Source organism: Bison bison, unplaced genomic scaffold (assembly GCF_000754665.1).
Source record: "Bison bison bison isolate TAMUID 2011002044 unplaced genomic scaffold, Bison_UMD1.0 scf7180017864141, whole genome shotgun sequence".
NCBI lineage: Eukaryota > Metazoa > Chordata > Mammalia > Artiodactyla > Bovidae > Bison > Bison bison.
The window spans coordinates 790358-805276 of record NW_011494713.1 but is presented as its reverse complement, the minus strand read 5'-3'; the positions used below and the strand labels follow the sequence as shown (position 1 = coordinate 805276).

The following is a 14919-nucleotide window of genomic DNA, read 5'->3' as shown; positions in this document are numbered from 1 at the left end:
ACCACCAACGGGTATACACAAAACACAAAAAGAACATAGAAAAGTTATAAATGTCTATGTGCCAAATGATAAAGCATTAAAATAGAAAACAAATATTTTTTTAAGTTGACAGAAAAGGGGCTTCTCTAGTGGCTCTGTGGTAAAAAGAATTCATCTGCAATGCAGGAGATATGGGTTCGATCCTTGGATCAAGAGGATCCCCTGGAGAAGGAAATGGCAACCCACTCCAGTATTCTTGCCTGGGAAATTCCATAGACAGAGGAGTATAGTGGGCTACAATCCATGGCGTCATAAGAGTCAGACATGACTTAGCGACTAAACTACCACACTGACAGAAGCATAGTAGAGGTGAAAGACTGTTTAGTTTTCCTAAGCAAACAGACAATATAAAAAATAAAAAGGATATATAAAACTGAATAAACAGGTTTATAACAATAAATTTAACAATTTATCTTAAAATTATGTTGCCAACAGAGAATACATATTTTCCAAGAACCCGTGAACACTAACACTGATCAGATGTTAAGCCATAAAATTACTCCAAATCATAAATTTCACATCAACAAACAAAACTGATTAAAACTTGAATGCAATGACAAAAATCATAACCAAAATAATTTAACCAACTAAAAATGTAACAAACCCTTTTCTAAGCAATTATTGGGCCAAAAAAGATATCAAAATCACACCCAGTTAGAAACCACCTAGAAAATAACAAGGAGGTATTAGTATCAAAATCTGGAGGGGAGAGGGTATGGAATTAAGTTGTAATCAAAACCAAATTGAAAACCTAAACGCTTGCAGGAGAGTTCCCAACATGGCAGAACTGGAAGACCCTGAGCTCACACATCTCTTCTCAGGAGCACACCAAAATCACAACTATTTGCAGAACCACTGAGGAAAAAGACCAAAACCTACCAGAAAAGATCTTCTACAACTAAAGATATAAAGAAACAGCATGACAAGATACGTAAGAGGGGCAAAGTCATGGTATAGTTAAGATCCATGCCCCTCAGTGAACAATTCACAAACAGGAGACTACAACTGCGGAGGTTCTCCCCAAGGAGAAAGGGGGCTGAGCCCCATATCAGGCTCCTTAGCCCAGTGATCCTGCACCAGGAAACAAGCTTCAAGAATGCCTGGCTTTGACGGCTAGTAGGGCTTCAGGAAGATTGGAGGGCTGTGGAAAACAGACTGTACTCTTAACGGATGTACACAATATCTCACATGTTCCAAGATCCAGGGAAAAAGCAGTCCTCTGAAAAGATCCTGGGTCAGACCCAACTGCTGATCTTGGGAAGTCTCCCAGAGATACAAGAGGCAACTGGAGTTCATTCTAAGGACACGTACATTGGGGGCAGCAATTTTGGGGTGCTCATTCTACCAGGAAGACACTGGTGCTGGCAAGTATCATTGTGGAATTCTCCCTCTAGCTTATTAGCCCCAGGACGCAACAGTCTACAGACATCAGTTCTGGGACACCTGACCCTGCCCACCAATAGGCAGGCTGCCTTAGGCACCCCTGAACCAAAAAAGCTGCCCTAGACATGTCTATGGCGACCAGAGACAGCCCCGCACATCAGCTCCAACATCTGGCTTCAGCCACCATTGAGTGAGTACCAGCCCCAGGATCTCCTGGACCCCAACTCTGTCCACTAGTGAGCCGGCACAAGCCCTAGGACCCCTGGGGTTCCACAGCCAGCTATTTCAGGATCCAGCCCTACCAATCAGTGGCTAGCAACCTCTGCACAAGGCAGGGCCTGGCAACCAATGAGACCAGGGGCCAGCTACACCTATCATACCACCCACAGTGGTCAGCCCACCACAACAGAAGGACTCAAAAAGCCCACACAGGAGGCACCTCTAGAGCACATAGCTCTAGTGACCAGAGGGAAATTTGTTGCTGGGACACACAAAATGTCTCCTACAAAAGGGTACTTTTCCAAGGTCAGGAAACATAACCAACATACCAGATACATAAAAACAGAAACTTAGGCAAATGAGGTAACAGAGGAACATGTTTCAGATGAAGGAATAGGATAAAATCCCAGAACTAAATGACATAAATATATGCAATCTACCCAAAAGAGAGTTCAAGGTAATGATCATAACAATGATGAAAGAACTCAGGAGGAGAAGAGATGCACAGAATAAGAAATTACAAAAGTTTTTAACAAAGAGCTTGAAAATATAAATAACAACCAAACAAAAATGAAGAATACAATAAATAAAAATTATAATATAAGGAATCAACAGCAGACTAAATGATACAGAAGAGTAAATCAGCAAACTGGAAGACAGAGTAGTGGAAATCACTGAAGCTGAACAGAAAAGAATAAAAAGAAATAAGGACCATTTGAGACCTCTGGGGCAACATCAAGCACAGACATTACAGGGATATAAAAAGGAAAAGACAGAAAGGGGCAAATAACATATTTGAAGAAATAATAGCTGAAAACCACCCTAATAGGGGAAGGGTATAGATATTCGGGTCCAGAAGCCACAAAAAGTCCCAAAAAGAATCAACCCAAGGAGGACCACACAAGGAGCAAGGAAAAAGCAACAAGTTACATAAAAGGGAACTCCCATAAGGCTGTCAGCTGACTTTTCAGCAAAAACCCTGCAGACTAGAAGAGAGTGGCATGAAACATTTAAAATGAAGAAAGAGAAAAACCTACAATCAAGAATACTCTATCTGGCAAGGCTCTCATTCAGATTTGATAGAGAGATCAAAAGCTTTACAGACAAGAAATAGCTAAAAGAGTTCAGCACCAACAACCAGTTTTATAAGGAATGTTAAAAGGACTTCTCTAAGTGAAAAAGAAAAAGCCAAAACTAGAAATATGAAAACTACTAGAAAAACTCATCAGTAAAGGCAAACATAAAGTAAAGGTAGTAACACAGGCATGTACAGAGCAAATAGAAAGGTTAAAAACAAAAGCAGTAAAATCAACCTATATCCACAATAAGCAGTAAAGGAATATACAAAAAAACAGATGCAAAATATGATATAAAAATGGTAACAGTGAGAAGAAAAGAGTACAAATACAGGGTTGTTAAAATGCATTTTAAATTAAGATATAACCAATCTAAATAATCATGTATATAAATATAAATTGCTACATATAAGCCTCATGGTAACAACAAAACAAAATCTATAATAGATACACACACAAAAGAGAAAGGAATCCAAACATAATACTACAGATAGTCATTAAATCACAGGAGAAGAAAATAAAAAACAAAAAAGACCAACAAAAACAACCCTCAAACAGTTAACAAAATGGCAATAAGTACATACATATCAATAATTACTTTAACTATAATCAGAACAAATGCTCCAATCAAAAGACAGACCCATTATATGGCAACAATATATGTCGCCTACAAGAGACTCACTTCATATCCAAAGACACACACAGACTGAAAGTGAGGGAATGGAAAAAGGTATTCCACGCAAATAGAAATCAAAATAAAGGCAGTGTAGCAATACTTGTATGAGACAAAATAGATTTTAAACAAAGACAGTGCCAAAAAAGACAAAGAAGAACATTACATAATGATCAAGGGATCAATCCTAGAAGAAAATATAACAATTACAAACACGTATGCACACAACTTAGGAGCAGCTAAACACACAGGGTAAATATTAACAGATATCAATGGAAAGATCATCCAGACAAAAAATAAATAAGGAAACACTGGGCTTAAATTACACATTAAACCAGATGAACATAATAGATATATATAAACACTCCATCCAAAAGCAGCAGATAACACATTCTTTTCAAGTGCAGCTGGAACATTCTCTAGGATAGATCTCATGCTAGGCCACAAAGCAGGCCTTAGTAAATTTAAGAAAACTGAAAGCATATCAAACTTTTTTCATGACCACAATGCTATGAGACTACCAAAAAAAAAAAAAACCTACAAAAAGCACAAAGAAATGGAAACTAAACAATATACTCCTAAATAACCAATGATTCGCTAAAGATACAAACAAACAAAGAAAAACAAAGACAAATGAAAAGAAAAACAAAATAGATCCGATGTCTAACTGATACAGCAAAAGCAGTTCTAAGAATTTTAAATTAATATATTTACCTCAGGAACAAGAAAAATATCTCAAACAATCTAACTTTAAACTTAAAGAAAAATAACCCAACCTTACATCTAAAGGAAAAAGAACAAACAAAACCCAAAGTTAGTAGAAGAAAAGAAATTACAAAATCAAAAAAGAAGAAAATAGAGGCTAAAAATATAGAAAAGATCAATGAAACTAAAAGCCAGTTCTTTGAAATGATAAAATTGATTAACCATTATGCAGACTCATCAAGAAAAAAAAGAAGGCCCAAATGAATAAGTGAGGAAAAAAAAAGGGGAGAAGTTACAGCCAATTCCACAGAAATAAAAAAGATGATTACTATGAACAGTTGTATGCCAATAAAATAGACAAGCTGGAAGAAATGGACAAACTTCCACAAACGGACAAACTCCTAGAAACGTACAATTTCCCATGACTGAACCAGGAAGAAATAGAAGACATAAATAAGCAAGACCCATGATGAAACTGAATCAATAATTTTAAAACTCCAAACAAGCAAGAGTCCTGGACCACACGACTTCACCAGTGAATTCTGCCAAACATGTAAAGAAGAGTTAAGATCTACCCTTCTCAAACTATTCCAAAAATTGCTGAGGAAGGACTACAACTGAACTCATTTATGAAGATAACATCCCTCTGACATGAAAAATAAGACAAAGAGATCACACAAAAAGAAAATTACAAGCTATTATCACTGACGAACATAGATGCAAAAATCCTCAACAAAATATTAGCAAACTAAATCCAACCATATGTTAAAATGATCATACACCATAATCCACTGGGATTTAGCCCAGGGATTTAGCACAAGGATGGTTCAATATCCACAAATCAATCAGTGTGATACATCATAACAACAAACTGAAGAATAAAAACCATATGATTATCTCAGTAGTTGCAGAAGAAGCTTTTCATCAAATTCAACATCCATTTATGATAAAATCTTCCCAGAAGGGGGTATAGATGGAACATACCTCAACATAATAAAGGCCATATATTATTAGCCTACACCTAACACCATATTCTATGACAAAAAGCTGAAAGCATTTTCTCTGAGGTAAGGAACAAAACAAGGACACCCGCTCTCCTCACTTTTTATTCAACACAGTATCAGAAATCCTAGGCACAACTGTCAAATAACAAAAATAAAAGGAATTTGAAATGGAAAAGAGGAAGTAAAACTCATTGTTTGTAGATGACATGACACTATACGGAGAAAATCTTAAAGATGCCACTAAAAATACTACTAGAGTTCTTCAATGAATTCAGGAAAGTTGCAGGATGCAAAATTAATATAGCACATCAATAGGTTATACATTATATGGTCATTCCTATAAATGCAAAGAGTGAAAGAAAATAATTCTGATTTTTTAAAAATCAGTAAAAATAAAAATTCTTTAGAAAGAATATGTATCTCAAAACAAGAGCGAACATACATAAGAGAAATACTAGTAGCATTTATATTAAAGTCAAAATAAAACATGCCCAAAGTCTTCCTTTAAACAATCTCAATGATCTAGCCAAAAGCAATGAAACAATTACATAATTAGGGATAAGAATAAATTCTAAGGAACTACCCAAAAAATTCAAAGCATCATCTGAGAAACACTGAGAGCTAATAAGAAAGTTAGGTAAGGAGTTTGATTTTCAAGGAAACATAAAATTCCTCAGCTTCCTGTCTGAGCTACCAGGGAAGCCCAAGAAAATGAGAGTGGGTAGCCTATCTCTTTCTCCAAGGGATCTTCCCAACCCAAGAATTGAACCAGAGTCTCATCGTAGGCAGGGTCTTTACCAGCTGAGCTACCAGGGAAGCCCATCAGCTTCCTTAATTCTAAATAATGACAAACTTGAAAATACTCTTTCAGAACAGGGGGAAAAAAATACATAAAATACTTAAGAATAAAGGTAAAAAGAAGGGTATAAAACTTACAAGAAGAAAACTAAAAAATTTAGGTGAGGGAATAAAAACTTGAGAAAACAAATATATACACCATGTTCTTAAGTGGCAAGATTTAATATAAGAAATCCAGTTTCTTCCACATTATTGTATAAGTTTATGCAATGGAAATTTGGGGGTGTCTGATAAAATTATTCAGAATAATACTGAGAAAAAATTATTCAGGAAAAATAAAGTTAGAAAAAACTGTTAAATCATTTTTGAAAAAGACTACAGAATGTTAAACTATTTTACGAAGTCAAAATAACTTAAAAATCAAAGTGATATGAGAGCAACAAGGATGGTGCACAAGACTGAAAAATCAGAACAATTAAAATCTAGTGATGCTAGAGCAACAAAAGTTCCCAAACAAATGCTAGAGTATGATGAGGGCCAGAAGTTGATGAGAGCTGTGTCACTGCTTCCACTTTTTCCCTTCTATTTTCCAGGAAGTGATGGGACCAATCGCCATGATCTTAGCTTTTTAATGTTGAGTTTCAAGCCAGCTTTTCACTCTGCTCTTTCACCCTCATCAAGAGGCTCCTTAGTTCCTCTTCACTTTTCACCATTAGAGTGGTATCGTATTTGTTATTTTTCCCAGCAATCTTGATTGCAGCTTGTGATTCATCCAGCCTGACATTTTACATGATGTACTCTGCATGGAAGTTAATGAAAATATACAGCCTTGATGTAATCCTTTCCCAATTTAGAACCAATCCGTTGTTCCATGTCCAGTTCTAACTGTTGCTTCTTGACCCATATACAGGTTTCTCAGGAGACAGGTAAAGTGGTCTGGTACTCCCATCTTTGTAAGAATTTTCCAGTTTGTTGTGATCCACGAAGTCAAAAGCTTTAGCATAGTCAGTGAAGCAGAAGTAGGTATTTTTCTGGAACTCCCTTGTTTTCTCCACAATCCCAACAAATGTTGGCAAATTGACCTCTGGTTCCTCTGCCTCCTTGAAACCCAGCTTGTACCTTTGGTAGTTCTCGCTTCACACACTGCTCTGGCCTAGCTTGAAGGAATTTGAGCATAACCTTGCTAGCACGTGAAATGAGTGCAATTGTGTGGTAGTTTAAACATTCTCTGGCATTGCCCTTCTTTGGGATTGGAAAGAAAACTGACCTTTTCCAGTCCTGTGGCCACTGCTGAGTTTTCCAAATTTGCTGACATATTGAGTGCAGCACTTTCACACCATCATCTTCTGGATTTGAAATAGCTCAACTGGAATTCCATCACCTCCACTAGCTTTGTTCATAGTAATGCTTCCTAAGGCCAACATGACTTCACACTCCAGGATGTCTGGCTCTATATGAGTGACCACACCATCATGGTTTTCCAAGTCATTATGACCTTTCCTTTACAGTTCTCTGTATTCTTGCCACCGATTCTTAAATCTCTTCTGCTTCTGTTAGGTCCTTTTAACTCTTCTGTCCCTTATCATGCCCATCCTTGCATTAAGTGTTTCCTTGATATCTCAAATTTTCTTGAAGAGACCTCTAGCCATTCCCATTCTACTGTTTTCCTCTATTTCACTGCACTGTTCATTTAAGAAGGCTTTCTTATCTTTTCTTGATATTCTCTGAATTCTGCGTTCAGTTGGGCATATCTTTCCCTTTCTCCTTTGCCTTTTGCTTCTTCTCTTTTCCCAGCTACAAGGCCTCCTCAGACAACCACTTTGCCTTCTTGCATTTTGGGGAGTGGGGGATGGTTTTGGTCACTGCCTTCTGTACAGTGTTATGAACTCCATTCCTAGTTATTCAGGCACTCTGTCTATCAGATCTAATCCCTTGAATCTGTTTGCCACCTCCACTGTATAACTATAAGGGATTCTAGTGGTTTTCCCTACTTTCTTCAATTTAAAGCTGGATTTTGCAATAAGGAGCTCACGATCTGAGCCACAGTCAGCTCCAGGTCTTGTTTTTGCTGACCATATAGAGCTTCTCCATTTTTGGCTGCAAAGAATACAATCAATCTGATTTTGGTACTGGCATTTCATGGCATGGGGAAATGTTATTACCACATATTGTGTAATTTAAAAACATAACATATAATGAGTTTTCATATTTTGAACTCAAATGTATAAAAGGGTAAAATTTAATTTTAAAATTATGTGAATAGTAAGATTAAGGATGGATAACAAAATGCTAAACAGTGGATTTTATCTTCTATTTCCTTCTTAGAGAATCTTCTCTAAAGTTTATTTACTTTACCAAATTCCCTTATTTGGAATAGTAAATCCCATATGATCCATGGTTTCATAATCCAAAAAACAAAAACAAACAAAAAAACAAAAAAACACTTACAGCTGGAAGACAGATAAATAAATTCCACTTCTGTGAATATGTAAGTAAATTACTATACACACAGATATTTAGTATAATACAATAATGTTCATCTCAGTAGAAGTTAAAGTATAAAATAATTAGATACAACCTAAGGTGCAATAGGGTCACTAAACTTTGTAATCATTTTATAAGTCAAATCATATGCTGTACAGTTTAAACTTATACAGTGCTGTAGGTCAATTAACCTCAATAAAACTAGAATCAAAATAAAAATGACTTAGAAGTCTAACGAACAGTTGGATAAATGTTACAGAACTTTGACAAGATATCCATTAAACTATGCTTCAGAGGGATATTTGTTTAATGACCAGAAAAATAATGATGATATAATCTTCAGTTAAGATGCAGGTTATGAAACTGTGTGTGTTATGAGCATTTTTTTAAAAAACACATAACTATATGTACGGAAAGATCACATAATGCATTATAAAAAAAAGCTGGAAAGAAACAACAAACATTAAAATAAATTTCTTTGGATGATGTATTGTTGATGGTTTTAATTTTCTTCTTACCAACGTTCTGTTTTCCAGATTTTATACAAAGTGAGTTTGGAATGTATAATATATTAATAGTAATACGAACAAGAATACCCAAAGGGCCTAGGGTGAAAAGGAGGGGAAACTTAAAAATTAAAGCAGCCATCTGTCTCAATGTTTTGACTTGGTTTTAGTTACAGAATTTTATTCATTTTAAATTTAAAATGACACTAAAGGAAGAAATTATCACAGAAATACAGTTTTTTTAATAGAGAAATATTACTCCAAAATATGTGCTTTTAATTATAAAAATTAAAGTATTTTAATAAAGCTTAGTGTATTATTTTATAAAAGTCAATAAATAAATAGTAAAGGTACCATCTACCTATAGCACTAGTATTTGAATATTCTCTATCATTTCTGGAATAAATATGCCTTTATATTTTACTCATAATTGTCCTTCACTCCTGTAAAATATTATGTTAGCATTATATTGAATATTTATAAGTTAAATAGGGAAAACATAAGATCTTTTACTTATTTTGGTATTATTTTGAATGATTTTTCAATTAAAGTAATTTTTAAAGTTATATGAAAGTTTAAGGTCAACAAATGTTTCTAAAAAATAGGACATTCAATGATTAGCAGTCATACCCAAAAGTCAAAAAATAAAACAAGATTTTATCAAGAATATTCATATCACTATTCATGTAAGTCAATATAACCACTGAATCCTCAGTCAAAATATATTTTTATAAGAATACATCATTTTAAATTAGATTACTTAAAACATTTTTAAAACTTTAAAAATGTTTATAACTAAATCAGATATTATAAGCCTTATCTTCCCAGAATTATTACATTAAATAGTGAATCTGATTAAAGCTTTATCCTATGTATGTGAAATAATTATCTGGAGTATACAATTTTCTGTTTTCCATATAAATAATGACAATTGGGAAGAATCAAATCTTGAAAGCTTCAATTTTCATAAATGTCCCCTTATATAGAGTATCATCATATTCATGCTTTTAACATTTTAGAACAATTATCTGAAACAGATAATATAGCATGTCATACCTTAGCTGTTGCTGCTGCTAAGTCACTTCAGTCGCATCCGACTCTGTGTGACCCCATAGACGGCAGCCCACCAGGCTTCCCCGTCCCTGGGATTCTCCAGGCAAGAACACTGGAGTGGGTTGCCATTTCCTTCTCCAATGCATGAAAGTGAAAAGTGAAAGTGAGGTCGCTCAGTCATGTCTGACTCTTAGCGACCCCATGGACTGCAGCCTACCAGGCTCCTCCTTCCATGGGATTTTCCAGGCAAGAGTACTGGAGTGGGGTGCCATTGCCTTCTCTGACCTTAGCTGTTAAAGCTCTTCAATCTTTATACACCAGAAAAAAATTTTTCTTAACACAAAATTATCATCAAATAAAAAACTTGATGTCTTAATTTTCAATTACTGATATTAAGTTTATACAATTAAATAATCTTCCACTTAAATAATACCTGACTATAAAAACCTGATGCCTTGGCAAATAACCCCAAGTTTGACATCTATTAAAGTACTAATAAGTACAAAGCCTTAAATGAGGCTATAAATATAGCTTTTTTGCTGGTACAACCCTAGGGTTTTTAAAAACTGCCTCATGAGAAAAACACTAGAGAAAAACAGTGAAACAAAAAGCTGGTTCTTTAAAATATCAACAAAACTGACCAAGAAAAATAAAGACAAGACACAAGTTACTATTGTCAGGAATTAAATACAGGATATCACTAGAGACCCTGAAGATATTAAAAAGACAGTAAGAAAATACTATGAACAACTTTACATACACATTTGAAAATTTATAAGAAACTGATCAATTCCTATAAAGAACAAACTACTATAACTCACCCAAGGTGAAATAGATAATCTGAATATTCCTAAAAACTACTAAAGAAGAAATTTAATCTCTAATTTAAAAGAGTACCAAATAAGAAGTCTCCTGGCCCAGATGATTTCTCTGGAGAATTCTACGAAGCATTTAAGAATTAACACCAAATATGCACAAGCTCTTTCAGAAAATAAGAGGAGGGAGTATTACTCAACTAGTTTTAGAAGTAATTGTAATTGTTACCATGATATGCCAAAATCAGATATGATATAAAAAAACATATATATATATATATGTGTGTGTGTGTGTGTGTGTGTGTGTGTGTGTATATGTGTGTGTGTGTATATATATATATATATCTCAATATACCTCTTGAATAGAAATTTTAAAATTCTTAATAAAACATTAGCAATTATATATGATGACTATAATTCACATATTTAACTCATTCACAGATAAAAAAGGCTGGTTCAGTATTCGAAAATGAATTAATATAACATGCCATCTTAACAGGCTAAAGAAGAAAAATCACATGATCATATCATTTGATGAAAAAAAGCATGTGTCAAAATTTAATACCCATTTATAACAAAAACTCTCAGTAAACCAGTAATAAAAGGAAACTTCTTCAATTAGATTTTAAAATTTACAGAAAACTACAACTGAATGGTGAACTCTAAAGGAGTAGCACAGGCTTGGTGGTACTGAAAGAATTCTCTATCCTAGTTGTGGTGACAATAATAAGAATCTACAAATAAAAAGGCACAGAATTATGCACCCACACTGTGCCAACTTCAAACCCTGGTTTTGACATTCTAGTACAGCTACGTAGGATGTAACCATTAGAGGAAATCTGGTGAAGAGAACTTTTCTGCAACTTCTACAACTTTTAACTTTTTATGACTCTATTCAAAATAAAAAAGTTAAAAAAGAGATTGTTTTATGTAATTCTCTTCTGGATGAACAGACTTCATTAAAAACTTTATTTTAAGTAGCACATGTAATAAATCTTTAGTTGTATTCAATTTGGATGAAATGTTGTCTTACCATAATTAAACTGACTGTTGGACTTTTCACAGTTAATGATGTTGAACCTATAAGCAATACTTGGTCGCATTCCACTGACTTCAAAGTAAAACCACTGATGATAATGATTGCTATTTATGTCTGAGTTCAGAATAAGGTCGTATTCATTTCTGAAAAGAGAAAATAAACAAATTTGATGAAAATTAGGAAAATATCTATACACAAATGAAACGAGAAGAATTTTAATGACTTACTTTCTAATTTGAATTACTTTACGCAGATTCCCAGATTCAAATTTGGAGTTAAATTTCAACACATCTGCTTCTTCTGGAATGATATAGCTAAATAAAAATTTAAAGTAAGAATAAAAAATACACAGCATTTAAACAAGTGAGGAAAAACAAAACTACACTATAGATTAAAAATGCACCATTATTGCTCGCTCACCCTCCTCATTATTTTTAAGCCAAAGAACAAAATCAACACAAGCAAACTATAAACTCTGGCTAATATTTACAGAACAAAATAGAGATTTCCCCCACAATTATATAGTGAATATTAATCACAAAAATTTTCGTCTCATTAGATGCCATTTCTAAATATTAGTAATCTTATGGAAAAGACCAGTTATTTTTTAAAGTGCATATGACTTGTATTGAGTACCAATAATTCTAGAAATTATGCAGTTCTCAGGTAAAACTAATTTTTAATTTAGAGAGCTTCATTATCTAATTATACTAATATAATTAGTACCCAAAAGGTGGAAGTATTATTCTCATTTTACATATTCCTTACTTTAGCAAGTACTTATTGATATCCTACTAGGTGCAAGATACTGTTTTAGTTATCTATTTCCCTGACTGAATACAAATTCTTGCTCTTCTCGAGCTTACATTCTAATGGGGGAAAATGAAGACTCCCAGAAGACCAATGCTTTTGTCCAAAGGCACTTCAGTTAGAAATAGCACTGGCATGTGACACTTCCCTGGGTCTGGAAGATCTCCTGGAGGAGGAAATGGCAACTTACTCCAGTATTGTTGTCTGGAGAATTCCATGGACAGAAGGTCCTGGCGGGCTATAGTCCATAGGGTCACACAGAGTCAGACATGACTGAGCAACTAAACAACAAGAATATCCTATACTTAAGAGTTCTTGAGGTTCTGTGTTTCCACATTGTCTGGTCTAACACAGAATTGCTAAGTCACTTCAGTCGTGTCCGACTCTGTGCGACCCCACAGATGGCAGCCCACCAGGCTCCCCCATCCCTGGGATTCTCCAGGCAAGAATACTGGAGTGGGTTGCCATTTCCTTCTCCAATGCATGAAGGTGAAAAATGAAAGTGAAGTCGCTCAGTCCTGTCCGACTCTGAGCAACCCCATGGAGTGCAGCCTACCAGGCTCCTCCGTCCATGGGATTTTCCAGGCAAGAGTACTGGAGTGGGGTGTCATCACCTTCTCCAAACACAGAATTAGAAACATTGAAATAACTAAGAAATTATGAATAGATTTGTTTTTTATTTTTGTGAATGTTATTTCAAATTCAGTCATTAGCTCTGACATAACATTACTCTGACTCTCTTAACAAAAGTCTTTTAAAATGTTTTATTTCCTCCAAATAAGACTAATGAAATATAAAATCTCTCCAAAATATTAGAATGTTGAAGGAGAGAGAGCGAAAACCCATTCATGGGCTGATTAAAGTTCTCATTACTGAAGACAATGCAATGGCACCTAATGAATTATATATAATAAATATATAAATGAAATAAATGAAAATGAAAAATGATGAATATGACTACTATTAAATCATTTGTATCCAGTAATGAGAAGTTTAATCATGCATGGATATGATAGTTGGACCATAATGAAGGCTGAATGCCGTAGAACTGATGCTTTTGAACTGTGGTGTTGGAGAAGACTGTTTAGAGTCCCTTGGACTACAAGGAGATCCAATCAGTCCATCCTAAAGGAGATCAGTCCTGAGTATTCATTGGAAGGACTGATGTTGAAGCTAAAGCTTCAATACTTTGGCCACCTCATGTGAAGAGCTGACTCATTAGAAAAGACCCTGATGCTGGGAAACAGTGAAGGCAGGAGGAGAAGGGGACGACAGAGGATGAGACGGCTGGATGGCATCACTGACTCAATGGACATGAGTTTGAACAAGCTCTGGGAGATGGTGAAGGACAGGGAAGCCTGGCGTGAGGCAGTCCATTGGGTTGTAAAGAATCAGATGTGACTGACTGAACAACAACAACAACAAAATCATTAAACGCAATGGCACCGGTGATAACCCTAAACTGGAAATTACACTAAAACATTGTTATGGTTTAGTCACCAAGTCATGTCGGACTCTTAAAATCCCATGAACTGTATGTAGCCCACCAGGCTCCTCTGTCCATGGGATTTTCCAGGCAAAAATACTGGAGTGGCTTGCCATTTCCTTCTCCAGGGGATCTTCCAGACTCAGGAATCGAAACCCAGGCTCCTGTGCTGCCGACAGTCTCCTGCACTGCAGGTAGATTCTTTACCCATTGAGCCACCAGGGATCACAAACAAATGGCTTCAAAAGTCAGGCAAGTAACATGAAACGATTGAAGCAGACTGTAAACAGTAAGAGACGAAAGTGAGAAGTGGGGACTGTGGAAAATCAGCAAGCATATTTTCCTTCTAAAGGGGATGGTAATTTGTTGTCCTAAGGAAACGAAGGCTCAGTATTACAGGACAAAACTGCAGCATTCATATGAAATCTCCATTATCTTAAGTGGAGGTAGTTTCAGCTTTTAAAAACAAAGCATCAGATGTGATGTTTCCCTTATTAAACCTATTAAAAGCCCACATAAGAAAAACTAAATTTGTAGCATACTCAATTTAACCAAATAAACATGATTTACATTACCATTACATCTCTGGTAAAACATAAAAACAGAGTGAGGCTTAACTAGGTGGAAGTTAACTATATTTCTTTGTGTTTAAAAGAACACCGAAATTTTAAGATAAGAATAAAACCAACAAAACTAAAACATAAAAATGAGACTTACTTTGGGTTATCTAAGTCATATACCACTCGATCTATGATATCACTCTGATGTATTAGCCTCTCAATATCTTGGGCAATTTTTGTTCTGAAATCATAAAGAAGTTTGACCAAAA

General features: G+C 35.1%; 1 protein-coding gene across 1 annotated transcript in view; it reads right to left on the bottom strand.

The window, feature by feature from the left end:
* Positions 1-14919, bottom strand: part of AGTPBP1 (ATP/GTP binding protein 1) — a 188776-nt gene that overhangs the window by 49600 nt on the left and 124257 nt on the right. Inside the window, exons 15-17 of the mRNA XM_010840172.1 lie at positions 14808-14891; positions 12022-12108; positions 11789-11937 (exon numbers count right to left, since the gene is read on the bottom strand). Coding sequence (XP_010838474.1) covers positions 11789-11937; positions 12022-12108; positions 14808-14891 — 320 coding nt within the window. The remainder of the gene's footprint in view (positions 1-11788; positions 11938-12021; positions 12109-14807; positions 14892-14919) is intronic.